Here is a 27803-nt window from a genome sequence, read left to right on the forward strand (position 1 = left end):
TACGGATTTTTAGGAAATAGTCTGGAAACACCAGAAATACTGTTGTACATACATACTTGGAGGCCTTTGCCATTTAAGCCAGTGGGGTAACTGATGGCAACAGCAGGTTACCATCTTCTGTAAAATAACGCTAGAATAGTGCCAGTGACAAGAAGGGGGGAGCAGGAAGAAATGCCTTGCAGATATTTGCAGGGAGCAGAGCAGTGATGAAACCCAGGAATTTCTCCGAGGAACTTAAAGACTTTATATTAAAAAAAGAAAAAGAAAAAGAAAAAGATTTTTAAAAGCAACATATTTGTCTTTTCTGTTTGTTTTCAAGGTGAAATTATATGAGATGGGCTGAGCCTGTTAGCATGTGGATGCTGCAAAGGGAAGGGCCTGCTCCCACACTGTTTTGAACTGCCTCTGACAGTCTGTGGTAAATCAACTCTGCGAGTTAGCCTGGCAGAAAATTAATAACTGAAAAAAAAACCAACTCAAAAGACAAGAGTTTATGAACTGTATAAATGTCTGTTTGTATGAGCACAGCATTAGTGCAAAAGATAGGGCCAGAGTGTCACAGTTAGGAGGAAGGAGCAGAGTGTCAGTTAGGAGGAAGGAGAAGTGCCCTTCTGGTGATAGTTAGCTGGCAGATTGGTTTAGCTATGCCACATAACTGTAGCTGTAAGAAAATAATATATGTATATATATTTTTTATATATATACATATATATATATGTATTCAATATCTGAAATACTATTACAAAAATTCAGCTTGAGGCATACTTGTCATATGTAACATTTTACAAAATGTTAATGAGTTTGCTACACTGGTAACATCCCTGTGGGTTTTAAAATGCAACCATGGCTTTGTTAATATTGAAAGCTTTCTTACAGGTGTGTTTGCTATTAGATGTGGTTTTGCTGGTGATGATCCAGTACTGAATTTAGGGTAAGCAAGGTGGCAAGGATTTTCATGCACGGATAATTTTATGCACAATAAGTAGATTTTCTGGGAGTAATCCTGTTGGTTGTAATAGGACTATTCACAGCTCAGTATGAGTGGACGTCTGTGTAGGATCAGGCCCTGTGCTGCTGGCGTGCAGTCAGCACCACGGGGCATTTAGAAACAACCGTGCTAAAAATGCTAAGAGTGACTGCATCGCACGCTCTGGTTTAGAACGTGTCAATTTTCAGATTGTGAACCTTTTCACAACGTCATGTTTGATTGCTTTCCTTCTATTCTGCGAGTCGGCACATTATAATTCATTTTTATCAATGCATGGATGTTCATTTCAAAGTCTTTCTTTTAGCTTTGTCTTATTTTCTGAGTAGGGAGAAGAGATAACATTTAATGTTCTTTATTTAGAACCACTAATGAGGGTATTATTTTTCACTTTCCAGGCCTTGGCTGTATGTTTAAAATGGAACTTTTGACATTGTGGAAGCTAGTTGTGTTTCCTTTTATATTAGACTGCATCAGTATTTTAATAATGCAGATAAGTATCTTTCCTGATGTGAAAATCCACGACACATTGCGTGATCTGACTGGATTCACTTGAATTTTGTGGTTTTGTGTACCTGATATTCATTTAAATTCAGAGGTTAGCATAACTCATTGTAGTGTGGCCATAGAGAGGAGCCTTTAGAGACAATAATATGCTCAGGCATTCCCATATATTGCTTGTTTTCTGAAGTTTCTTTAGCTTTTGCACTGGTTGCCTTTCTACAGTTTGTTGCTTAAAGTCGTTCTTCCAAAGGCTGCGGGATGTAGATAAAATAGCAAATCTTTAAGTGAACCCAATTAGTGTTTCTGGATCTTGCTGATAATTAATTAATGCTTTACTGCTTGCTTAAGCAAAGGAGAGAAAGGGCAGGATAACTGCTCAGCACCTTCGGTCAGGGTGGAGAAAACATGCTGCTCCACACGTTGTGCTCTGGTGGCTGTCTAGTTTATCCCTTTCCTTCAGGGTGTCTTTTCAGCTTTAATACATAGCAGCCACCATCCCAAGCAGTCGTTTTTAGATGTTACTGTGTCCCTATGATTTATTTTAATTTTCAATTCTGAGTTTGAAAGCCCCTCACGCTTTTCTCTTATGATAATTTCGTTAGAATCACAGACTGACCAGGGTTGAAAAGGACCGCAGTGATCATCTAGTTTCAACTCCCTGCTGTGCACAGTCACCAACCCCCAGACCAGGCTGCCCAGAGCCACAGGCAGCTCTTTCTTTCATTGGGAATATTGTGTTTCCCACCCGTCTCTCCAACTCACTGCACCGTGATCTTTGGAAAAACTGCTGTTGGGGTCCTGAAGTGAGCAACTGTTGAGAAGTGCTGCAGGGCTTGGCTCAGCAGTGGTGTTTGAAGTGAAGCAGCGTGGTTCCCTGGCTGGAGATGCTGTGCAAGCAGCTGCTGAGCATTGTGTGAAAGGAGTAGGAGCTGAGGTATCTGATGAGCACTCTTCCGTGCAGTCTCTTCCCATCTTTCTTTTCCCCAAATTTGTGCCTATAGATGTCTCTTGTGAAATGCTTTGCACAAAGTAAAGGTTTGGAGAAGCTCTACCAAGCACTACGTTTGTTGGTGGCTTTTTTTTCCCCTCTATGTAGTCAAAGAATATGCCAAAATCATATGATTGTTTCGTGGAGCTTGATAAAGTTCTGGAATTCTGTAGAAAATATCTCTGCAATAAGGATAACAGTGATTTATGCCAAAAAAAATACTTGTGTATGTTCATGTATGGTTTGTGTTATTTTAACTTCAGTCACGATAATCTCAAAATAAGTTGATCTTTATCTCACAGATGCATCTTGCACTTAAAATATTTATTTAATCTTTACAGGCTTAGTAAAGTGAGCTCGTTTGAATGCTTTTAACTTACATTTTCTTTATCATGCTGTCATTCTTCCAAGAACACATCTCTCCTCCTCTTCTTCGATTCAAGTGAAAGGATTCTTTTTGTGTGAGCCAAAAGGTGCCAGCTGACAAATTACTCTTGTTTTACTGAGATGGCTGCAATTGGGATACTTCTCATTTGGATTAATAGCTTATTTTTATTTGCATTTCATTTTAAATCAGTACCTTGGTTTTCGTATGGCTTACAGTGTTTTATCGCTTAGAATATGCAGTCTGAGCAGCCTAACAGTATGATTTCTCATTATTTTTCTATGAAAAGCCAGATGTTTGAAAGCCTGATTTAATAAGCAGTACACTCACAGTAGCAGCATCCAATATGACTCAAGATCATGACTGGAAAACAGCAGAGTGCTTTCATTTGTATGACTACTAAGTCTGCTAGGCAGGGTGAGAAGAAAGTTTCCATATCGTTGCCAATTCAGAGAACTAATAAGTCCAATAAATGCCACCTAATGCTGGACTGTCTTCTGGGCAGCTGTTCCCTCTTGCCGACTCTCCTGTCATTCTTCACGTCATGAGCCTGCCCACCTCTCTTGGTGAAAGTAGCAGCTCTTTTGTATTAAACGCTTGGGTCTCTCTGTTTTCATTTGTCTGCCTACCTTCCTGCCAGGAAATTGCTTTCATCCAGGATTTCCTCAATTCATACCTAATTTCGTAGTGATAGGGTGGAATCCCCCGTGTGGAGCAACTGTTTCGTTCAGTACCTGGAGCAGACAGATCAGGGCCACTGTGTTCTCACACTTGATTCTGTTTGGTTTTGTTCTGCTTTTGTGTTTTTTTTTTAAAAATTTTTTTTTTTTTTTCCTCCTGGAATGCTGTTGATTATTTTGAGTTTTTGTATTCCAGTACCTGCCCATATAATTTCTCTTTAGACTCTGCACTGAGCTTATGCTGCTGTCTTACTGTGGAATGGAAGAAAAGGCATAGCAAATGGTGATCTATGTAAGATGTGTACCAAATGTGAATAAACTCAGGTTAAAGACTGAAATGATTAAATATATCTGTTTGTTTTCCTTGGAGTCTGCCTTCCATGCTGTATTTTTAAAGTGCCCTACCTAAGAAACCTTAGCTCCTTTGTGCCATCCTTTATCAAATAATGATTCCATGGGGGTCAGATTGTCCAGAACTTCAGTTCCTTCTCGCGTTTCTTAACACAGGATCCTCCACACTGCTAAGATGATAAATTCACCCTCTTTTTCTTCTTTTAGGATCACAAAGGTCTGCTGCTGCAGGATCTCCCTTGGAGACCTACATTCTTGGGGAAAAAAAAAAAAAAACAGCTTTTTGTGCTGTGCCAGGTTTCTAGTTGCATTATAGCTGAGAAACAATCGATATGATTTCCCATTTACCTCCCCAAAATACTTCATGGATTATATCGTGTCTCTGGGTGGCTGTGTGGCATGCCAGGCATGCATTTTCTCTTGGCGGTTTGAAACCCCGTTCTCTGACTATAAAGAAGATTAACTGGGAGTGAGCTTGTTACCTACCTGAACTCACGACAGTAAGGAGTTGTTCTGTATTTGAAGACAGATGCTGAGAAAATCAAGAGCAAGATTGCAAAGGCATCAAATGTCCTTGTGTTAAAATTGCAGAAGAAAAATGGACAAATTGAAAGCAAAAGTATTCTTAGAACTTTTTCTCTTCTCACTCTACAACTTCCTGAAGGGAGGTTGTGGTGCAGAAGGGTCTGGCCTCTTCTCCCAGGCAAATAGTAGGACCCGAGGAAATGGCAGGAAGTTATACCAGAGGAGGTTTAGGTTGGATATTAGGAGAAACTTTTTCTCTCAAAGGGTGGTCAGGCACTGGATGGCTGCCCAGGGAGGTGGTGGAGTTGCCATCCCTGGTGGTGTTCAAGAGGCTCCTGGATGAGGAGCTATGAGAGATGGTTTAGTAGCTTGTGGCACTGATAGGAATGGGAGGGTGGTTGGACTAGATGATCTTGCAGGTCGTTTCCAACCTTGTGATTCTGTGTGATTCTGTTCTACTCCTATCACAAAAAAAGCTGAGCTTTTTTTTTTTTTTGTATCTAAAATGGTTTTTTTTTGTTTGTTTGTGGTGTGTTTTTTTTTTTTTTTTTTTTTTTTTTTTGTGTGTGTGTGTGTGTGTGTGTGTGTGTGTGTGTGTTTAAGAAGGGGATTATAAGAATTGTTGATGGCATCGTCATGTTTAAATGGGTTTAGCTTGGTGACTGTGCTCTCCTGACTTTCAGCAAAGTAAGGCTGAGTACAAAGATCTTTAATTGCCTGAAAAGCTGTTTCTTTGACATGCCTTCTAAATACTTGGAACGTGGAGAAGTCAGACTTCCTGATCCTCAGTCTCATGATGATAGACAGAAATTTAGAGCCTCTCATCATAGGGAACAGAGACAAATGCTGTTCCACTTCTGTGTAAGAAGACATGAGTTGCTACTAGAAGGTGTTAAAGTGGATTTTTTTATTTTTATTTTTTAAGAAACAGAGTGAGTGAATTTTACTTTCAGAAGGTCAGAAAGTAATAGTTTTTGAAACAGATTATCCTCTAGCAGAACTTCCCTGTCTTTTTCAGCTGGTTCTGCCTTTGGCATGCATTCCAACCAAGCAGTGCAGGATCTCACCTGAATGAAGAAAGATTATTGTGAACTCACTGTAGTTTGGTATAAACACAACTTTGCAAAGGTTTAGGATGCATTGAGAATTGTCAGATTTTCCTGATGAAGAAGATGCTTTGGAAAGTAACCACACCAAAGAAAAAGATTTAAATATGTGATGTGTGTTTGTTTGATGCAGTTATTTAGCAAACTGGCAGGCTGTTAGCTGGCAGTGGGTATGGGTAGGTGGCTTTGCAGGGTGATGGCTTGGGCAGCTCCAGTCAGACTTGACTGCTTTGATTACAAGTTGTTAGCTGGAGCTATATGGAGGGAAGCATAGCCTAGCATTTGAAGTTGGAATGGGAATGGAGCACTTCACCATGATGCAAGCTCAGGGGACAGAATTTGAGGCTGTTGAGGAGTAACATACCAACATCATATTTCTATTCCAAATGCAGCAAAATCAAAGGTGCTGCTGCTGTTGCTGTGCTCCCTGAGATGATAGAATAATAGAATATCTTGGATTGGATTGGTTGCATGAAGATCATCAAGCCCAGCTCCTGGCTGCACACAGGGCTTCCTAAAATTTAGAGCCTATATCTGAGCGTGGTGTCAAGATGACCTTTGAACTTGGGCAACTAGGGCCGTGCCCACAGCCCTATGGGGCAGAACCTTACCCCTCCCCTGACACAGCTCCATGCTGTTCCTTCTGGCCCCGTGGCTGTCCCAGACAGCAGAGCTCAGTGCTGCTCTCCGCTCCCGGTGAGAGCTGCAGCTGCCGTGAGGCCTTCCCTCAGCTCCTCAGCTCTGGGCTGAGCACATCCAGAGACCTCAGCTGCTACTCATATCTCTTCCCCTCTAGTCCCTTCACCGTCTTTGTGGACATCCTTTGGACACTAATAGTTTCATGTCCTTTTTGTACTGTGTGACCCAAACCTGCAGCCAGTGCTGAGGTGAGGCTGTGCAGAGCAAAGCAGGACAACCCGTTCCCTCACTCGGTGGCAGTGCTGGGCCTGGTGCCCCTCAGATGTCCATCGTGTGCTTCTGTTGGACCTGCTCTGTGCTGCTGCTTCCAGCCACAAAAGCCTGCTGCCTTGTAGTAAAAAGCAATTGGTAAAGCCATGACACTTGTTGGAGTTCTGTATCTCTGTGTATCATGAATCAGCGTAATGGTATTGCTATTCCCGCCTGGAATAAATATTTCCTGACTAATGTGCCAGCTTAGCGGTGTGGAAATGAATGTCCTTTTCATAAACAAACTCTACTTCTCTGTAGTTCTCCTGTGGCGTACGTGTTGAGACAGAAAGTTACCTTTTCCTCTCATTTTGGGTTGTTAAGATGTTCCAGCTTCTCTAGTGTGGTCTGGGGTAGTGGTGGTGAAAGAGCACTTAAAGAACAAGGAAATAGGGAGAATGGGACCAACCTGACAGTGTTTCTCAGACAACTGAAACAGAATGGAAATGGGGGGGGGGGAGGAATCAAAAAACCAAACACCAGTTTTCTAAGGAGGAATTAGCTCTCATTTAATCTCCAATTTTGCCAGCAACTCAAAAGCACTTTGTTATAAACCCTTTGTTCAAAAGTGTTCATTTGTGTCCACATGCATGTGTGTGAAAGGAGAATGTTTAGTGTTGAACTGAAGCATCCAGTTTTTCATTTCTGTTTGGGTATAGATTTTAGGAGTGGAGTGCATGCGTGCGTGTTGAGTGCTGAGTTCTTATAAAATGTTCTTAAGTAAAAACTTTAAGCAAGAGCACCAATTGTAGATGTTTACTATTAAAACTTTCTTTGTAGGTTATTGCACTTAAGAATGAACATTGAAGACAAGCTGGGAGGATTATTTCTTAAATGTGGTGGCATAGACCAGATGCAGTCATCCAGGGCTATGGTAGGGATGGGTGCAGTATCTGACCAGTCCGGAGTGTCGGGAGAACGGCAAGAGGCAGTGCTTCAAGATCGGACTATGGCGCACCAGGAAATTCTTGCACCAGACGAAGTGTTACAGGAAAGTGAACTTCGACAGCAAGAGATGATTTCACATGATGAACTCATGGTCCATGAGGAGACGGTAAAAAATGATGATGACATGGATACGCAAGATAGACTTCCTCAAGGGCTGCAGTATGCTGTTAACGTCCCTGTAAGCAATTTATTTGTGAAATATTGGAGAATTTACTAGGGAACTTGATCTGGTAGTCTTATCCTACTCTGGCAAGAATCTGTTAATTGCTTGTTTGGATTTTGATTATCAAAATATTTATGAATAGATGCTACTTACGAAAATGTTGTTTGCCTCTGTCTGTGGACAGTTTTTTCCAATTAAGTATAATCTTCAAGTATCTGTTTTATAAATATTTTATAATCAGGCTGTTACCATAGTATTAGCGAGTTAAAATGTGCTCTTCTTAATATATTTAATGTTCCAGGGTAGCTATAGACCAGAATAAATAGCATTACAAGGAGGTGCATACTGTTTATTCGGTTGGTAGTACTGTTTAGTTTCTTTTGATATAGGAAGCATTTTCTTATATGTTTTCCAAATATGTGGACGCTTAGCAATTGCATTCACACTGCAGGTTGGACTGTGACACTTCATACATGACCATAAATATGCCCCTCCTCGATATCTAACAGAAGCCGTACCTCATCTTTCCCAGAGCGAATACAGATGACTTCCTTTTGAAAGCAGAGCATCTGTCTGTAAAGCAGCACATCATCACTGTTACCCGTCAAACATAAAGGATAATTGCAAGGACCCTAAAAGTAGATAGCCTTATATACGAGGAATAATCCTTAGAAAGATAGCGCTGTTAAAACACTACTCTGTTAGCTGGAGATCAGGCAGTTCAGCTGTTAGAAAAATGTAAGAGTATCTTGCTCTTCATTAAAGTTTACCTCGAGAAGTACTTTTTGGAAAACAAACAAACAAACAAACAAAAAACAACACCAAGCCCTTTGTTAGCAGTATTTTTGTTTTCTTTAAAAATATTTCTGTCTTAAATATATAATAAACTATTCAGTTGAAGCTTGCATTGACAATACGCAGACTAAAGTAAAATAGGTGTGAAAAGCTGAATGGTTTTACAGATGGAAGTGATTTTAATATAAAGAGTGATCTCAAAATCACCACAGATCAGAAGGAAAAAAGACTTTGGGAGATGAATGAAAGGATACATCAAAATGTCACTGTAAAAATTAACTATGCCCTTTTTACTTAGATATTTATTATTCCTTTCACTTAAATTTCTGAAAGAATGAAGCCACAAGATAATTCCCTTTAGAAAAAGATTTTTCTGTTTCAGCAGTTTGTCATCTTCTAAAATTGAAAAATTGCTTTTCTGTAGTGAGAACCTTACCTGAAACTGGCACTTGGTATCTTAACAGATCAGTGTAAAGCAAGAAATTACCTTTACTGATGCATCTGAACAACAGAAACGAGACAAAAAACAAATACGAGAGCCAGTAGATTTGCAGAAAAAGAAGAAAAGAAAACAGCGTTCACCAGCAAAAGTAAGACATTGATTTGGCAAAACCAAGATTAAAAGAACCTGAAGATTTGGTTTACTATGACTAATTTCATTAGCATTTGAAGTAGTTAGGCTGGAAATGGTTTGTTTGCTCAGTAAAGATGCAGGTCTGAAGTTTACTAGAGACCCCAAACAAAACCTGATATAACAGTGTTTTTCTTTGAACTCTTTTTAGCAACGTGAACCCTTGACGTATTTTAACATCTGTCTCTCCAGGGAGTCTTCTCCAAATATTTTTTTAAAACTGAGTCGGTAGCTTTGTAGACAACTTATAAATCATTACTCTGTATCAGTCTAACAATAATTGTGCTTTTCTTTGAGCCTGACCATTTCATATGCTTTATGCATAGTGAAAAGTTTTTAAAAAGAAATCTAAAATGGTAGTTTGGAAAACTCTAAAAAGTTGACTAATATACAAAAAATAATCTACTGGTAGGGAATGTTTCTGTGGTCATAATCATCTTCATATATGTATTTATTTATATCAAAAGATTCTTATGAGAGCTGCTCGTTTGTTACTTCAAAAATTGTTTTGTAGATCCATTCATGAAGAGTATGTGTCCCCGTATGTCTGAAAACATAGGCTTTCTTCTGAGACTTCAGATAAAAACAGTCATTTCACCTCATGAGGTAGCAGTGTTAGACCTTCTAGTAACTCTCTAAATCAGTCTTCATATTTAAAATAGAACCTATGCTGGATGCTCTGAAAGGCAAAAATGAGGTCACACGGAAGCATTAAATAAGCCTATTCTGAACTCAACCTAGGCTGTGTACCCATAGAAGGAAAACTCAACTTAGCACCAAGAAAAGTTCCAAAAATTCCTGCTGGGGACCCTCGAGTCCTCTTCAAAGCACTGCCAAATTTGGTGATGTTTGTAGTACACTTGTAAAGTTGACAGATTGTTTCAGATTGGGTGTGGAAGCAAGTTCCAAATCCTTTGCATCAAGATGTTTGTCCCTTTGATAGAAAAAGGAGATCTAGGTTGAATACCCTCCAAAGATCACTTCCATGGAAACACTGCAAGGTAGAAGAGGCATGTGTCCCTCCTTCTACAGGCACGTACTTGCATGCTTCCTTTTTATCTTCCAATCTGTCAATGTCATTCTTTTGAGATAACGAAAGATTGAAAAATGATCAGGAGAATTGTTAAACAGGTTTGTGGGTTTTTTCAGTCTCTCTTCCCTTTTTTTTTTTTTTTTCAAGCTTGTCAGAGTAGAATGGCAGAAAGAAGCTAAAGGACTGACGTAGGTGACAGTCTACTCCAGCTTAAGTTAGCATTCCCAGAGTAGCAGGTTGATTTTTCTATCCAAACTGCAGCTGGGACTTTTACAAATGGAAGTCAGTGGATATGTGGAAACATTTTAAATTTTGTATCAGTGTAGTCATCATATGCATAAAAAGTCAGTTGCTTTTATGAATCCTATCTTCTTGTCCCCCTTCCATGCACACACATGCATGCACATGTACACACATACACATGCACACACAGACATTTACATACTCTTGTTACTTTTATTATGAAAGCTGCACTGACAAAGTTAACGTTCTTGATTTAAGAGATGTTCAATGAATGGATGCAGTAGAAAAGCCCAGGGTTAGCATAATTGTGAAATTAAGTGTATTTTCTGCATGATTATTTAAAATATTTCAATATGTGTATAGAAGTCCTAAGAGGTATTTAAATTTATTTTGATTTAATCAGTCAGCCTTTCATTAGTTGGGCGCTGTTACAGAGCAGAATTTTTCTGTCTGTATCAGAGGCTTACTGGAGCTGTAACATGCCACTCCTCCATGCGTATGAATGTGCTTGTCCTTCAGAGTGAATGCACAAGAATTTGTTAGCTGAGACTTTCCCTTTTGCTGAATTTGGATGCAGCAAAACTAAAAATTGTTTTAAGTAGAACCTACAGCATTTGCTACTGTTGCAGAGAGATTATTTCATTTATTCTGACTCCCTTTCTCATCATTATCATTATCATAAAACCTTAAATGTCATAACTAATCAAAATGCAGATGTCTTTCCCCAGCAGACTTTTATTTTTTAATAACAAGGGACTAAATTCTTTTACTGAAGGTTTCTTAAGTGCTTCTTTATAGTTCTATTTCCAGTTAAGTAAGCCTTTTGGAAACGCAATGTATTTACTGGTTTTCTTACGCTCTTGCCAGAGATAGTAGAGGGTTTGGGTGTGGGTTTTCATTTTGTTTTGGGTTTTTTTTCCTTTTCATTTTGACAAATTAAGAGAAAACCTATAATGAGCTTTATTGAATGAGATAGATGCGGTGTAAATATTTTTTTTCAGTTCATTTTTCCAACCTTAAATGAAAATAGCTGCTTTGACACCAAAGCAATTGAGTGTGGAAAGCTGAATTTGTCAAAGAGATGTTCTAACGTGTATATTGAGTGAGCCATATTTTACTGAGTGAAAAACTTGGCTGAAGGATAATACTATTGTCTTGGTTGTTCTGCTTTGGGGTTTTGGTTCTTAAAATACAATGTTGTCTCCGAGATCGCTGTTGTTATGCAGATGTAGGTAATTTGTATGTCTATCCTACATAATTTATTTGTCTCTTAGCAAATTGCAATCGTGATTTGAAAAAAAGAATATAAATTTTTGCTTTAAAATATGATTATCCATGGTACAGTGCCCAGAGGTGGTTTGGTTACTTTGCATCCTTTCCAACAGACGGGCAAAGTAAACATTAGCATCTAAAATGACTCAGCTGTGAATAGGAAAACTCTAAGCTGATTTTCCATGAGCTGCTTTTGCTTCCGTCCTGTCTTAATGTACAATGAGACACCAGTTGGATTGGACTGCAATTGGAAATGTAAGCTGAAAGCCTGTCGAGTAGCCTTATAGAAATTAGTATTGTTTTACCTGAAAAATCAACATTTTCTGCATCAAAAAAATTAATGCTTTTTATTTTTTTGTAGTTAATAAGACAACTTTAGAGGGTAGTGTGAGAACAAATTTTACTCTTTTTAAAATAGATCCTTACAATAAATGAGGATGGATCACTTGGTCTGAAAACCCACAAATCTCATGTTTGTGAGCATTGCAATGCTGCCTTTAGAACCAACTACCATTTACAGAGACATGTCTTCATTCATACAGGTACTGCTTGACTTCAAATTTGTCTTTTCTACTATATAAAGAGTTATTTACTTATGTTAAAATGTTTTCAGCTCTATGCGAATTTCACTTTTAAGACTGTAGCTAACTTGGCATCTAAGCTTAGAGATTCCATGCACCAAAGTGTCAAAAGAATGCCAGGGGGAAAAAAATAAAACAAAACAAACAGCAAATGTTTATTAAACTGAAGACCTAACTGTTTACAAGGTTTCTTTTCTTTCTTTATCAGAAAGTAATGGGTTGACTTGTAGCCTAAGTGCCAAAATTGACCCCTTTGTAAAATGTGTTCCGGCTGCTTATTTGCCTGATGAGGTATCTCTCTGGTTCGGAGAAGTGAAAAAGGTACTTACCATTATAATAGCTTGCCAGTATCCTGAATGCAGTCTTATGCCAGCATCATGATTGATCTTGTTCATGAGGAAATTAAAGCCATTTCAGATCACTCTTCCATGCTAGACTTAATGTGAATCTTAGGATCATGGAAAGCATTCTGGAGTTCACATACGTAGTAGGGCTAATGTTTTTTGGTACTGGAGTACTTTTGGAATTCGCTCAGATGCTGGTTTTTTTAATAGAGATTTTAATATTCCTCAAAAGTAGTTATCAGAAACAACAGTGTGTAGTTATTAACTTATGGATGTGGAATTATATTGTTCAAGGTGAAAAACCATTTCAGTGCAGTCAGTGCGACATGCGTTTCATACAGAAGTACCTGCTACAGAGGCATGAGAAGATTCATACTGGTGAGTATAGTGCCTTGAGTATCTTTACTGGCGTGCTTAAAAACTGTTTCCCCACTCAGGCAAGGTTTCTTGTAAGAAGTATGCAGCCTAAAACCCTGTTGTAGTTTGGTTTGACTTAACAAATGTTATAAAACTTTAGAAAATAAATTAGCTTTGTGCTTTTGACTTGCTCCTTTTTTCTTTGGCTGTAAAGTGAGTATAAATCTAATAGGCAATTTTGAAAGTCTATACATAGTGCCAGTGATAAATCTTGAAATTTGTGCATTCATAAAGGTTAAGGTTTGGTAAGCAGTTGTATCTTTTGTTGTGTCAAGTTAATTTGGACAGCGGGGACTTCCAAATCTTCCTCTTGGTAGATTTTTTTTTTTTTTTAAATATAATTTAAATTTAAATTTCTTTTGGAATTCAGTGGATAAGTGCCAGGACTAAAATGGCCAAAATGCCTAACCCCAAAGATATTAGAGTCAGCTTTACTTATAGCTTTTTTTTTTTTTCTTTTTTTGAAAGGTTTAATTCAGAACTGTTCTAAAAATAAGAGCCTTAGTTTAAAAATATGCAATGTAGGTCAAACAAGGCCCAGAGTTTTAAGCCAAAGAGAGTTAAAGTTTATACACGTTTATTTTTTTATTATTACTATTTTGTTGCACTGCACAAAACCACATTCTTTAACAGGTTTGGCTTTGTTGGGTTTTTGGCATTTTGGTGCATGGCCTTTCAATCCCTCTTTAAATATTTTGTAATATGGTCCCTTTGGACTAGATGCCAATTTCTCAGCCTCTTTTACAGAAAAGCAGAGCTGGTGAATGTGCACAGTGTTTCTTGGCTGTAGCATTTAAGTGGATATGAAAACTACTAACACGCAGTGCAGTGTGTGCATGTGTGTGAGCTGAGAGGGAGAAAAGTCTCTGCAAAATGAATTTTCAGAGCAGTGTACAGGGAGTTACATGCACAAATGCCCTGTTGTTTATGGGATTTTTGTATCCTAAGTTGCCACGAGTCCAGACTAAGTAGGTTTCCTTCAGCCAGTCAGCCACAGAAGAGTCCTCCATTCTTCTGTCCAGCGTCTTTGTTCTGTTCATAGTCTTTCCTCTGGCACTGAATTGGTGAACCATGCTGCCTTCACTTTGTGTAGATATTATTCTTGAAAAGAACGCTCATTCATTCTCGTTTGTCTGTCTGTTTGCCTCCCACCCCAAAAGAAAAGACAGAAATTTAAGTGTAGGGTGTTTTTCTCTGCATTTTTCAGAAGATTTTTTTTTCGTGATGATTATTCCCTGTACGTGGCTTTGAAAATGTGAGTCTGGGCAATGTAGTTAATTAACGCTTGACTGCAAATATTTCATAACTGAATTTGATTATCTTTTGAGATTCAGTTTCTAGCTCCAATGACAGTCGTGCTGCCTTGACCTTAAGCTTTGGAGGGAGGGTTGGACATGGTGGTGGGGCTGTTGGTTTTTTTCTAGCTCTCACATACACCATTTTTTGCTTAGCAGAGGGGAAGCAGCCATTTAACAAATCAACTATATTGTTATCATAATCTTTAGATAACTGTTTTTCTCTTTTCCTCTGCATCCTGAGGTATAGTTCAGGAATATTAAAAATGATGGTTGTGTCTGAATGGCTGAATTGTGGGTGTTTTCCTAGATGACAAGTAGTAAATGCTTAGGAGAAATCACTGAAGACCCAGCTTCCAGGAGTGTAATTTCCATTTTATTGAGGTAGTTTCCAGTAGACAATCATCTCACATTTTTAGTGTTAGTTACTGCACTTGTTTAAAAAATAATAAAATAACTAATAACACTGATTTATTATTTTTTTTCTTTTTAGTAACTCCCCCCCTCTCTTATCACCCTTTCCCTCCCCAGTAAAAGAAAGGGGGAAATAAAAGGGAGATTTCTTTTTCAATTTCATTTAGTTAGTAAATATTTGCCCAGTGCTCTGTTTGAGGGCTTGGCCCAGTCGTAGCATGGCTAATTGTCATTCTGCATACCATCTGTGTTTTCACTCCTGTACGACAGCTCACAATGGGGCCATAGCTGTTTGTGTGGTGTTACTGTGTTGTGCAGAGCTGCATAACTGAATCCATCCAGGAAAGCAGAAAAGGGGAATTTTCAGTTAGTTGTTCTGACAGTAAGGCAAATGGTGGGCCTGTGTTTTTGCTTTGGTGGAAGGAAATCTCTTTGTATTACTTGTTCTCTTTAAGAAATACGCCTTAAATATTCTTTTGTATATATACTTATTTTGCATTTTTATTCCCATGAATGGTTGGTTTTCAGCACCAGTTCTTGTGCTGTGCTCAAAACATTGATGAAGAACAGTTTTTTGTTGTTTTTTTTTTTCAAAAGGCATTTATCAAATTTTCAGGTTTATTATTTTAAGATAATCAGAGATGGTGGTTACACTTAGAAGCCCCATTTGATGTCTCTTAGTAGGCCTGAATTTACAGGTGCTCCCAGTAAGTCAAGTTCCAGTGTAACTTGAATTCAGTCAAATGAAATGTTTTGATGGAGGGAGGAAGCAATCAATGAACAGCCTTATTCTGTGTAAATAATTAAATAGTTGCATCTAAAAGCAGACATTACATTAATACAAAATTAGCTTCCTAGAAACAATTGGATGAAGAGGAGGGCAGCAGTGCTAGAGCTCTGCTGCTCACCTTGCCGCTGGTGATGCAGCAAATTGCTGTCTCAGTTAGGAGAAAAGGAACAGTTCTTGGGACATTAATTCTTTCATCTTTTAAGCTTACTGGGCTCATGAAGATATCAAATGTTTGTGTTTTTTTTCCCAAATGACTGCTTTATTTTTGCTTGGAAATATTTCTGTATACCTTATCTACTCATGCACTCGTGTGTCATAATTCTGTAACCCACCCTACTTTCCATTTTAAACACAGAAGATGAGGTTGCATTAAAAAAAAGGCAACACTGGGGCTAATCATCCAAATGCTTTATTATGACAGTGATGTGATGCTTTTTATTGCTTTCTTTTGTATTTTATCATTTGTATTTTGCCTGTTTAGATTTTAAACGGCCCTGGAGATTTGCTGCTCTAATTGTTAAGAGACTTTATACAGTATTCAGAGCCACTCTTTAACAGCTGTAGCACTCAGTTCTAACACGTTTCCAGTGTAGATACAAAATATAGACTGTTTTTGTAAATAATACACATAGTTTGATTTTTTTTAAACTGTTTTTCTGCATCTGAATCTTTCCTACTCACTTATTTCAGAAATATAAGTTTTAGATTCTCCCTATGCTACCAAAGGCTATTATTAATGATCTCCATTTCCAATTTATCTTGTTTTAAAAGTAAAACCAAACTTCAGAAGGCATCTGAAGTTTCATGCTTCTGCTAGAAAAAGAGTATTATAGAATGCATATCCTTATATTCATTTTTAATCTTTTTCTAATATTATATCTTCCTTATGAAGATTAAAGGAAGAATTAAGTCTGGTATCAGTTCCACAAAGGGTTTCTTGATTTTACTTTCCCGGCTGTTCTGGAATTCAACTGAAAAGTATTACTCTCTGTGCAGCGTCCCCAAATTTTTGTTCTTAAGGAGGTGTGGCCAGCAGTGCCTTTTGCTGTACCCTCAAAGTCTCCTGAGTAACTCTCACAATCTGCTTCTTTTCCACACCACAAATTTGGAAACCATGTGGTAGTAGCACAAGCTCTGGCAGAGGTTTGCTTCTGCCACCTTGCCGTTGGTATGGAAATACTCTGCAAGGAAACAACTGAAACCCCTTTTTAAGCCAATTTAAACCTTGGATAACAAACGGAGCAGTTAGTCTTTTGCCAGTGAATAGCCAGTTTCAGTAGGTGAATGTTAAGGATTCTGGGACCGCTCCCGTCCAGAGATGGGTGTGAGGCTGAAGGTAAGTGTGCCACTGAAGGTTTATGAGGCTGAAAGGTAACTCAGAGAGCGTAACAAGAGTTGTTCAAAGAGCTGATTTAAAAGAAACACGAGGTGGAACAGTAGAGGAAAATGAAATAAAACATAATTTTAAAAAGGATTTAGTAGCCTTTGGGAATTGAAGAGTTTGTTGTATAGAGCAGTAGAACAGTGAGGCCTCATTTTTTTTGAAAGTGAAGGCAGGGATTTGAATTTGATGCAGAAAGTCTCAGCAGGCTCAATGCACATAAAAACACCACAGGAGTAGGTACACCTAACAGATGAAAAGAACAGGACAGGAAAAGTGGAGTTTGAAAATGAAAAAGGTAGACCAGAGAGGAGGATTTGCTTGTAGGCAGTTCGACTGAGGAATACGTGATAGGTGCTGAGAAAAACAAAATTTTATGGTGGTTATTAATAAGCAAGAAATGGTATAAGCTGCTCTGCAATTGAATGTGAAAGAAGAGTGAAGATGCTGGGGTTGTGAGCCAGTAGAAAAAGAATGGGTGGTAACTGAGAGATCTTTTGGAGAGATAATTTGGTTTAAGGGAGAATGAATTGGAATTATTTCATCCAGGAAAGCGTTTGGTTGAGAAACCACATTGTGAGTTAGGAATTAATAACTGGAAATTGGAGATAGGCTTACAGAGAGATTTAGAAGTTGCTTAGAATTAAGAAGGTTGAAACTGGGGACATTAATGATCTGACATGGAGCAAATGTGTGGGTGATGCAGCTATTTTCCATTCTAGTTTCTATAAATACTGCCATCTTATTTTAAGGTACAGTCATTTCTACCATATTTCCATCTATAGAAGGATGTGGCTAAATTTCTCTGTTCTAAACAGAAAACAATAACAGTAAAATTAAAAAAAATTAATATAATGTTACTAATTATTAGTTGTCATGTTATATACTATATATTATGAATCATTCTTGTATGCAATTTAATAAAACAATTTTTAAGAATAAAACTACCTCAGAAATAATCTGCATGTTCCTGGAATCAAGATAGTTACTTCTATTTCACATACATATAAGGGGAAAGAAAAAAAAAAAAAAAAAAGAAAATAGCAAGTATCCTTCAAAACTTCTAAATTGAAGACTTGAAAATGCATAATTCTCTTCTAGGAGGGATAGGATAGAGTTAAATGAGTTGGTGAGAGAATTAAAGTGTTTTTATATAATCCTCTGCCTTGAGATTATGTGGAAACATATAGGAAGGTTATCTTTGTTGTTCTTTATTTGTTAGGTTTAAGACAGACATGTGCATCTGCATTAGAAAGAGGGGAAGAGAATTTTAAAGGTGTTTTTTTTTTTCCTGTAAAGATTTATTTTAAATTTGAAGCCTCAGCTTCAGTGCTGAGAGAACTGTGAGCAAGCCCTATACTGTTTTACAATAGCAGCTGATTAAGTCCTCTTCTTTGTTACTGCTAATAGAGAATGTAATCTTTGTCCTGGTAATTGTGGGAAGAACATTGATACTGGTGGTTTTTTTTTTTAGATTAATGTTGCTACATGTTTTTTATCAGGTGAGAAGCCATTTCGTTGTGATGAATGTGGTATGAGGTTTATTCAGAAGTATCACATGGAAAGGCACAAAAGAACTCACAGTGGAGAGAAGCCTTACCAGTGCGAGTATTGTTTGCAGGTAAGATGATGTAGTGAAATCTTTCACAGTTAAAAAATAAAAAACATGCCAGTTCCCAAGTAGTACGCATGGGAATTTCTGCAGCTACTGTAGTCCTGTACATATATAAAATAATGTTTTTTTCACATACAGTGAGCTGAATTGGTGCCTAGGTGGAGCAAACACTGATTGTTTGATTGTTTCTTTAGAAGTTAATAACATGGGATAGCCTATCAAGTAAACTTGTTACAATTAGTTTCTTAGCGATAATGCATTTATTGTTCTCTAATTACAAAAATATGTATTCTGCAGTATTTCTCCAGGACTGATCGTGTGCTGAAACATAAACGTATGTGCCATGAGAACCGTGACAAGAAACCCAACAGAAGTGCCACCAAAGTTGGCTTTTTGCCATCGGAGGAAGATTCTGGTTTCTCTACGCCTATGAAAGACAGCTCCTTGCCAAAGAAGAAAAGGCAGAAAACAGAGAAAACAAAATCTGGAGATAAGGACTGTACGGATAAATCAGAGCAGAAGAAGGACAAAAATGACTATTTGCCTTTGTATTCTGCTAGTACGAAAGTAAAAGATGAATATATGGTAGCAGAATATGCTGTCGAGATGCCACATTCTTCTGTCAGTGGGTCGCACTTAGAAGAAGCAAATTCTGGAGAAATACACCCTCCCAAACTCGTTCTCAAGAAAGTTAACAGCAAGAGGAGTCTTAAACAGCCACTTGAGCAAAGTCAAAGCATTTCACCTTTATCTACATATGAAGACAGCAAAGTTTCAAAGTATACCTTTGATCTTGTGGATAAACAGAGTTTACTGGACTCTGAAGGTAATGCTGACATTGATCAAGTTGACACATTACAAGAAGGGCCCAGTAAACCTGTACACAGCAGCACTAACTATGATGATGCAATGCAGTTTTTAAAGAAAAAGAGGTATCTACAAGCAGCTAGTAACAACAGTAGGGAATATGCCTTGAATGTAAGTACCATAGCATCTCAGCCTTCTGTAACACAGGCAGCTGTGGCAAGCGTCATTGATGAAACTGCCACAGCTTCGATATTAGACACACAGGCACTGAATGTTGAAATTAAAGGCAGCCATGACAAAAATGTCATTCCAGATGAGGTACTGCAAACTCTGTTAGATCATTATTCACACAAGGCTAACGGACAGCATGAGATCTCCTTCAGTGTGGCTGACACTGAGGTGACCTCCAGTATATCAATCAATTCTTCCGAAGTATCTGAGGTCACCCAATCTGAGACCGTTGGAACAAGCTCTCAAGCTTCCTCATCAGATAAAGCTAGTATGTTACAAGAATACTCAAAGTTTTTACAACAAGCTTTGGACAGAACTAGCCAAAATGATGCCTATTTGAACAACCCAAGCCTTAATTTTGTGACTGATAACCAGACTCTTACAACCCAGCCAGCATTTCCTTCCATAGAGAAGCAGGTCTACACTTCTATCCCCGTCAACAGCTTTCGCTCGGGAATGAACTCTCCATTAAGAACAACTCCAGACAAGTCTCATTTTGGACTAATGGTTGGTGATTCGCAGCACCCTTTTCCATTTTCAGGTGACGAGGCAAATCATTCTTCCTCCTCCTCTACACAGGACTTCTTGGAACAAGTAACTTCTCAGAAGAAAGCAGAGGCACAGCCTGTTCATCAAGCATATCAAATTAGCTCCTTTGAGCAGCCCTTCAGAGCTCAGTATCATGGGGCAAGAGCTGGAATATCATCTCAATTTAGCACTGCCAATGGACAGGTGAACCTTCGGGGACCAGGGACAAGTGCTGACTTCCCAGAATTTCCCTTGGTGAATGTAAATGATAGCAGAGCTGGGATGACTTCTTCACCTGATGCCACAACGGGCCAGACTTTTGGCTAAGAAATCTTTGTAAATAATACTGGCACTTTAGAACACATTTGTCAAAAGGGGGTTGCTCTGTATAAGATGGAGTTCTGTACAGCTTTTAAGAGCGCTATGTTAAAACAAAAGTAAGCTGATATTAGCAAGACCAATAACTGCTTTATATTTTTTATTTCCTTTTTCCTGGTTAGTAACCAGTAATTGATCTGCCTCACGTCGTTGCCCTTATCAAAGGCAGATTATTATTCACTTGTTTGAATCCAGTAATTATTTTAACTTCTATAAAATTTAAAATAAACAGAATCCCCAGGTAAGACTTTTCCCCCATGATTGCTTCCTTACTGGTTTCCTGGTGTGCTTTGGGAAGACAGTTTATTGTCTGCTACTATTCATATTGTCATTTTCAGGCTTGTCAGTGTAGTCATTGCTCTTCATCAGGGAACCAACGTGTACTGAACACACAGAATAAACTGCAAGTTTAAAAGTCAAGCAGATATGGCTTTAAAAGATGGCATTTTCTGGAAAAATAATCTCGCTTCCATCTCTCTCAAAAAATAATTTTAGATCACATGCCCTTTGTTTCTGCTTTCCATTACCTTGAGTTGTGTTTGGAGGAAAAAATGAATTCTGGTAGACTAACTCTACTATTTAAAAGTCGAATTGATTTAAAATTCTTTAAACAATTTTTTAAGCAAACACATAACTGCTAATGCATTTACTTCGTTCCTGAAGTAATGTGTATTTCTTTGTACAGCTGAATCTAGATGTAACTTTTTAATGACTTTTTTCATATGCAGATATCAAGATTTTGAAGTTTTAGTTAAAATATTCTGTAGATAACATTCCCAGTTACATAATACTTACACAAACTGTGTATTCCAAGATTTAAAAGCTTAACTGTACCTTACCCTACATACTCACGATTAACATAGAGCACTTAGTCTATTTGATTGATTTGATTTCTCAAAAAAAGAAAAAAATTAAGATTTTTAGGTTTGATACGGTTGCATCATTTTCATCTCATACAGCTTCCAATATACAGTGAGACTGGGTATCCTGAGCTTCTGTCTTAATTCTCTGTCTAGAATTATGACAGTTCAGCTCATTAAATTAATCAAAATATCCCCATGAGCTGAAGAAGTGGGCATTCAAATTTCATGCATCTTCTTAATGTTTGATTAGAGAAGGTCATTCCAATTTTACCAACCAAAACTGTTGAGTAATGCTAGTGAACAGGATTTCTTTCTCAATATAAATGAGCGATCAGAAGTTTTCATTGCATTTCACAATATAAATAAACTACAAAGTTTATCCCTCTACCACAAATATGGTTTTTTGAATAGTACTTTGTCTTGAAGTATGCAGTATGGTACGATAAGTAGTTCTGTGTGCATTTTTAAGGTGGTAAGATTTGAGTAGCATAACTATTGTGTAGTTTAAGTTAACAATTTACAGATTTTTGAACTGTATGTTCATAATATTGCACCTTCCCTAAAGGGACACTGTCTGGTAGTTTAAGGCAGTTTAAGCCTAATGTAGGCTGATTAACCAGGGAAAAACATGCACGCGCAGACACGTGTGTGTGTGTGTGTGAATATATATATATATATATGTATGTATATATATATGTATGTTTTTTTTTATAGGATTGCAAACATTCTTTTACAGCACTATTGCTAGCTGGTATTTCTCAGATGAAGCCATCATGTAGGAGAAAATACTGCATCTCATGGAGCTATAAAATATATCTTGCTTTTGAAGGGACTTGAGCAGGGCACAGAATAGTCCCCACCTCTTCTGAAAACAGTAGCAATTTATTGTTTTTTTTTCTTTTTGATAGGAAGCTGATTTTACAGGTGGTTTTTTTTCTTTCTTTCTTTTTTTTTTCCCTTATGGTATCACTATTAAAGCACTAACTTCACTTGGTACAATTCAGGGAGAAAGCATGTTTGTAATCCATGGCTTGCTTCCTGCATTGTCAGGAAATACAAATTGCATAAAATTCTCACTAAGTATTTTTGTATAGGAAAACAAATCATGTTTTGACTTGTGTGTTTAATATAAGGAAGGTGTTTCTGCATGTTATCACTTGCCAGTAACTTGGTCTGAATATTTGGCCCTGAATTAAAAAAAAAGAATGTGCATCAAGGGAGAAGAGTAAATTCCTTGTGGACTATTAATAATACATGTAAAACAAAAATTATTGGAAAGAATATTTTCAATCTGATTCATGTCTCTGTTTTTCTTCCTTTGTGGTCAGTTGGTTGGTTTTTGATTTTCTTTTTTTTTTTTTTTTGGCTTTCCATTCTGCTTTGCACAGATATAATAAATATGGCCCCCATAGCCTCGAAGCCACCTCCTGTTACACCTGTTTTGTTCTCATCGTTCTATTTCCATGACATCCTAGTTTGTGCTGCCTGCTTAATATGTTGTTGACATCTTTGTTCTAATGTCCTGTTGTTGCAAGTAGATGACCATTACTAGTAATACTGTTTGCTGTAAATACGACAAGCAGCAAATGCCAAAAGAAAAAGGAAAAACAAAGAAAAACAAGTGGGAGGGGTGGGGGGTGGCTGGGAGAGGGCAACTAGATTATTACTGCACTAGTCTGGTCTGGTAGGAAAGTAAAAGGAATAAAAAGCCTGAATCTCCTAAAGCAGATTGACTCATTTTTACTTAACAAAAGTCACTGCATTGATTCTCTGCTGAGAGAAGGTGATGGAGGAGTAGCAGGGAGCGCTGTTGCCTCGCGCCATCTTCACTCTTAACAAATCGCTGCTTGGGTATGTGAGTGAGCAAGCTGCTGTACAGAGGGAAGGAACTCACCCTTCCCCAGAGCAAAGTGGGAGTCATCTGAGAAGATGTTATTCCTTCTGTCGTAGTTCCTTCTCCAGTCTTCTGATGAGCCATTACAGCTATCCTCAGTGCCTTAGGACAGGCTGTGAAGTCCCAGTGTAGCCTGTGGGGAATATCTATAGGATTCTCAAGTACCTGATCTGCCGATGCTTGAAGCTTTCTGTGACAGAGGAGTTAACCAAATATACTGCTATCATTTCCTGAGTGCATGCCCTTTCATTCTGGAAAAAGTCTGTATGTAGTTCTGGGAGACTGCTCTGTGTAAAAGCTTGCGCTTCGTCAATAATTACATTATTTAATAAGATTTTCTACTGTTAAAATCCTGCTGCTTCTAATCTGCTACAGATGCATGTTCTTCGTTTCAAGCAGGTCGCTGTTCATTTCTGTTAGTTTTCCGTGGATGTCCAAAAGAGCTGAAAAAGCAGCGACGTCGGTGTTAGTTCTGTTCTTGTACTGCTGTGGTCGCTCAGCAGAAGTTGGAGTTAGCATCTGTATTGCATAGAGCGAGCAACACAGGTTCTTTCTGAAGGGTCATGCAGGCTGCAGGTGTGTGTATGTGTGTCTGCTTTTGTGGCTCTCTCCAGCCACAATGATTTTTTTTTAAAAGAGGAAATGGATGATGTTTATTACCAAACTATATATATACATATATGTCTATATATATAGACACATAGTCATAGGCCATATTTTGGACCTAAATTACTTGACAGTGTCCCTTTTAGCATGAGTCCTTTGGTATATTTTACCGTTCACGTAACAGACGATGAAGGAATCAGCTTGGAATGGTATCCTAATAAGCATTTACCTTTTCTTCTTTTGATTTGAGAATGAATTAATCACAAATGGCAAGGTTTAGAGAGAAGGGTTAACAATGTGTATCGCTGTACACTGGTTTACAAAATACATAAATTGAATGATAAAGGAATTATGTTAACGATCGCGTGTCTCCTAGTATTGTCTTGAGGAAAATGGTGTTTCAGGAAGAAAATAGGACAAGAAAGTATCTGCATGAATTAACACTTGCATTACTTTTCTATTGTACTTGTCGGTTTTCTGGATGAGGGGAACTTTTCATTGTTAATTGAGAAGTACAGTAAAATCTTGCTAATTCGCTGACAGCTAACCAGAGCATCCCATAGGTTTATATGTCCCCTATGGTCTCTCTCTTCCCACCTCTCTGCGATGTGCTAAAAAGTACAGTAGCCAAGTCTCGTATGAGTAATACTGTACTGCTTCACCTGAGTATACTACAGAATCTATGTCAGTATACTGGGAGGTACACGAAGCACTGCAAACTAAATCACAATTGTCAGAATAAATGAACAAAGTACCTTTTGTGATGTGACATCCTTGCTTTCATTGCCTGCTTCTTCACTACTTTCAAAATTGTGATTTCTAAAGGGTTTCCGAGTCACTGCTGCGAATTATTGGGGTTCTACTGTAACTTTTGGAAGCATTCGTATGTTGTCCTATGAAAACTTTCCACCTGGACGTATACATGATATTCCATGCTTGTTCAGAATATTTTTACAGTGTTTGTATCACGCGTAGTAACTATTTGAAATGAACCAGAATATTTGGGTGAATTCAGTCTGAATTTTGCAGCATTGGATTTCTTTATGTATGTATATTTGCCAACTAAATATTCTTGGTTTTGAGAGCTTTGGTTTTTTTTTTTTTTCTGTTTGTTTGTTCTTTGTTGGCCTGTTTTAATACCATTACAAATTGCAGGGAAAACCCTAATGCTCCAGGGAATACGTTTGACAAATCTAATAGGCAGAAATCTGCTTCTGCAGTCGGTACCAGTACACATGTGAACTTTCAGATTACATGGTTGGTACTGAGGCAAGCTCATCGTGTTACACTCTGCTAGTTTTAAATGTGTTACGGAGATGAAGCCTTGTAACTTTGAAAGTTCATTCGACTTACGGTAATGCATGTTTGTGTTAGGCATGTAATGCATTTAGCTGAAGCTCACTTGGCAAGGGGCAAGTACTAGAAAGTATTACTGCTAATGAGAAGAGTTGTCTCTAAGTTAAAACTTCAACCTTTGTTCAAGTTTAAATTGCTTTGTGTCAGGGAAATACATTTATAGTCGCTTTTGCTCTACTCTGCGTAAAGAACCTTATGTTTCCTTTTTAAAATTGTAACTTTTGGTAGGAAACACAAACTGAGGCAAGCAGACATTTCTAAGAGTTGTTTCTTGCTCTCCTTAATCCAATGGATGGAAAGGTAATATGTGTAAACAACATTATTTTATTTTTTTATGCAATATCATGCTGTAAATATGATTTATCAAATAAGGATGTACCTATGATTGAATCTTTGATTCTGCACAGTTAGAGTTTATATATAAATATAAATGTCTTGACAATCAAGGACTTATGTCAGTCTTCCTTTATGATGTTTATTATTGTTATGCATTCCATTTGTTTGAATCGAGTACCGATGTGGAAATTTGTATTGTCTGTAAAGTATGTAATGTTTTTATAGCCTGTTTAAAGAAGAAACAACAAACGCTGTAAATAGGTCTGGACTGATGGCAGTACCGCTCTGTTCGAAGGCGTACGATGTTGTACTGTTTGTAAGCAATAATACATGACAGTGCTAACTTTACGAGTAGCATAAGGATAAGTTCCAAAAATACCTTTGGGGAGTTAATAGCCTTGAGTGAATGAATATTCTTAATCGTTTTTTATAAATAAATTCAAATGTCCTCCTGCTGGAGTAGGTAACATTGTTTACACAGCACAATCTCAGTCACAGAGAGGACAGCCTTTAGATCCATGGCTTCATCCGTGCACACTTTGAGTAAGAAAGGAATGGCTTGGCTGCACTTCTGCGAGAGGAGGAAGACTGCAAAAGTTGAATAGCTGTGTCTCTAAAGGATGAGAGATACTATTCTGCTTCTGTGCTGATTCCTGACAACTCCTCTGCTTAAATTTGGAGTCTTTAAGTCCTGATACTGAGCTGACGAGACTTGGGCCTCCAGTACAAAGGAGTGGTTCTCTCCGTATTTCGTATGCAGTTAAACAGTGAACTTCCAAGTCACATGTTCAGTTGAGTTGCGTATTTTTCCAGTTGTGAGCTATGAGATGATGAGTTTATTCCGACAAATAAACTAAACGTCAAACTTATAGTTTGAATTGAGTAGGGATTAGACTGTACAGAGCAGCAAAACTATTTGAACGCAGTCATCACTGCTTTAGAACCCCCCACCCCGATTTATAAATGTATATGACCTACATTTTATAGAAAAGAAAATGTTTTTAAATGCTAGTCATTTATATAATATGTGCTTTGAAGGATTTGCTAGTCCACTTCTGTCACTTTTAGTACACTGGTATCTTTTTATATGTAATGTATGCTTTTTATTATTATTGTAGTAAAGCATTTCAGTAGGAGGAATTTTGCAACAGTATGAGGGGTTGAACTTTTCCTTGTCAGAAATGAATTATACTGGACTTTGTCTGTGTAGTCTTGTCTTTCTTTTAACGCTGTCTGGAAGGGAGCTTGGTGTTCAATAAAGCAAGTGACCTCCTTTTATGTTGAAGGCATACTATGTAATGCTGAATCGGATCTGGAAACGTGATGGATTTGAAGACAGAGCAATTAGTACAAACTCTAAGCGTGCAGAAGAAACTGTGCTCTGGAAAACCTGGTGATACATATCTAGTGGAACACTGTTACGGTGCATTTTCTGATCTAGTGTTATTTTCCTCAAGTCCAAATGCCTTCTTCGTACTTCAACTAATAAACAGAAAAATCCATATAGATAAACTTAGGACAATAGGTTTATTTAGATAATTATACAGTATTTCTTTATCCTACGCCATCTATTCCGTCCGTTTATTACTAGGCAAAAGATCATAACCTGAATTCCATCAGTAAAAGTATGTATATTGATAAGAGATGGTTTTGTAGGAACTGGGCAAGGATGAAATTTGTATATTCTTTATGACAGAAACCAAGGTGGGGGTCTGTCTGTACTCCTGGGAGATGAGGAAGTCCCCGATACAAAGAATGTGTGTGTGAGTGTGTGTGTACATATGTGAAAGATGCATGGGCCTCCTGGCAAAAGTGATACAAGTGTAAAAGGATTTAATGTAGCTCAACACATGACTTATGTTTAGTATGTAAAAGAAACGTATAAATTTCATAATTCAAAAAGACAAAAATAGTTTTGCAGGAAACAAAACTATTTGGATAGCAGGCTTGACCAAATAAATGTTTTGGTTAAACTTGATATATTTTAAATGATTCTATTTCTGCCTTTATTTCTGCCCTAAAAGCAACCTAAAGTATTTTGGGAGTTACTCTTATCTGTTCCTTTGACTGTGAGTGTAATTTATATCATGGTTTACAAAACGTGGCATGAAGGATCGGATTGTTTTATCTGTATAATACAATGAAAGATGGCTTTTTTTACATAATCACGGTGAATGGTATTGTATTAGGATTGATTTATTCATTCGGTGACTTAATGAGTTCCATCGCTTTTGACATAATTGTTTTCTTATGGTTAACTTAGTCATTTGGGGCTTATAATACCCTCCTATGTATTGTGATACTAAGGGAAGTTATGTTTTCGCTTTATTTTTAATTAAACTAATAGTTTGATAATTTATATTTGCAAATGATGCATTTTAAATGTGGTCACTTGCTGTTTGAAAAATAA

The 27803-nt window shown here is 37.6% G+C and overlaps 1 protein-coding gene across 5 annotated transcripts in view; it reads left to right on the top strand.

The window, feature by feature from the left end:
• The window catches only part of ZNF148 (zinc finger protein 148), a 38361-nt gene extending 10609 nt beyond the window's left edge, over positions 1 to 27752 (top strand). For 4 of the 5 annotated variants that reach the window (XM_052674793.1, XM_052674791.1, XM_052674794.1 and 1 more), the window contains 6 exons: positions 7253 to 7598; positions 8843 to 8968; positions 11976 to 12099; positions 12777 to 12860; positions 18282 to 18400; positions 18692 to 27752. In XM_052674793.1, the coding sequence (XP_052530753.1) occupies positions 7269 to 7598; positions 8843 to 8968; positions 11976 to 12099; positions 12777 to 12860; positions 18282 to 18400; positions 18692 to 20287 (2379 nt within the window). In that variant the 5' untranslated portion in view covers positions 7253 to 7268 and the 3' untranslated portion in view covers positions 20288 to 27752. The remainder of the gene's footprint in view (positions 1 to 7252; positions 7599 to 8842; positions 8969 to 11975; positions 12100 to 12776; positions 12861 to 18281; positions 18401 to 18691) is intronic. The other variant, XM_052674795.1, reaches the window with a different exon arrangement.
• The last annotated feature ends 51 nt before the right edge of the window (positions 27753 to 27803 follow it).

The sequence above is a fragment of the Tympanuchus pallidicinctus genome, unplaced genomic scaffold (assembly GCF_026119805.1).
Source record: "Tympanuchus pallidicinctus isolate F22 unplaced genomic scaffold, pur_lepc_1.0 scaffold15, whole genome shotgun sequence".
In the NCBI taxonomy this organism is placed as follows: domain Eukaryota; kingdom Metazoa; phylum Chordata; class Aves; order Galliformes; family Phasianidae; genus Tympanuchus; species Tympanuchus pallidicinctus.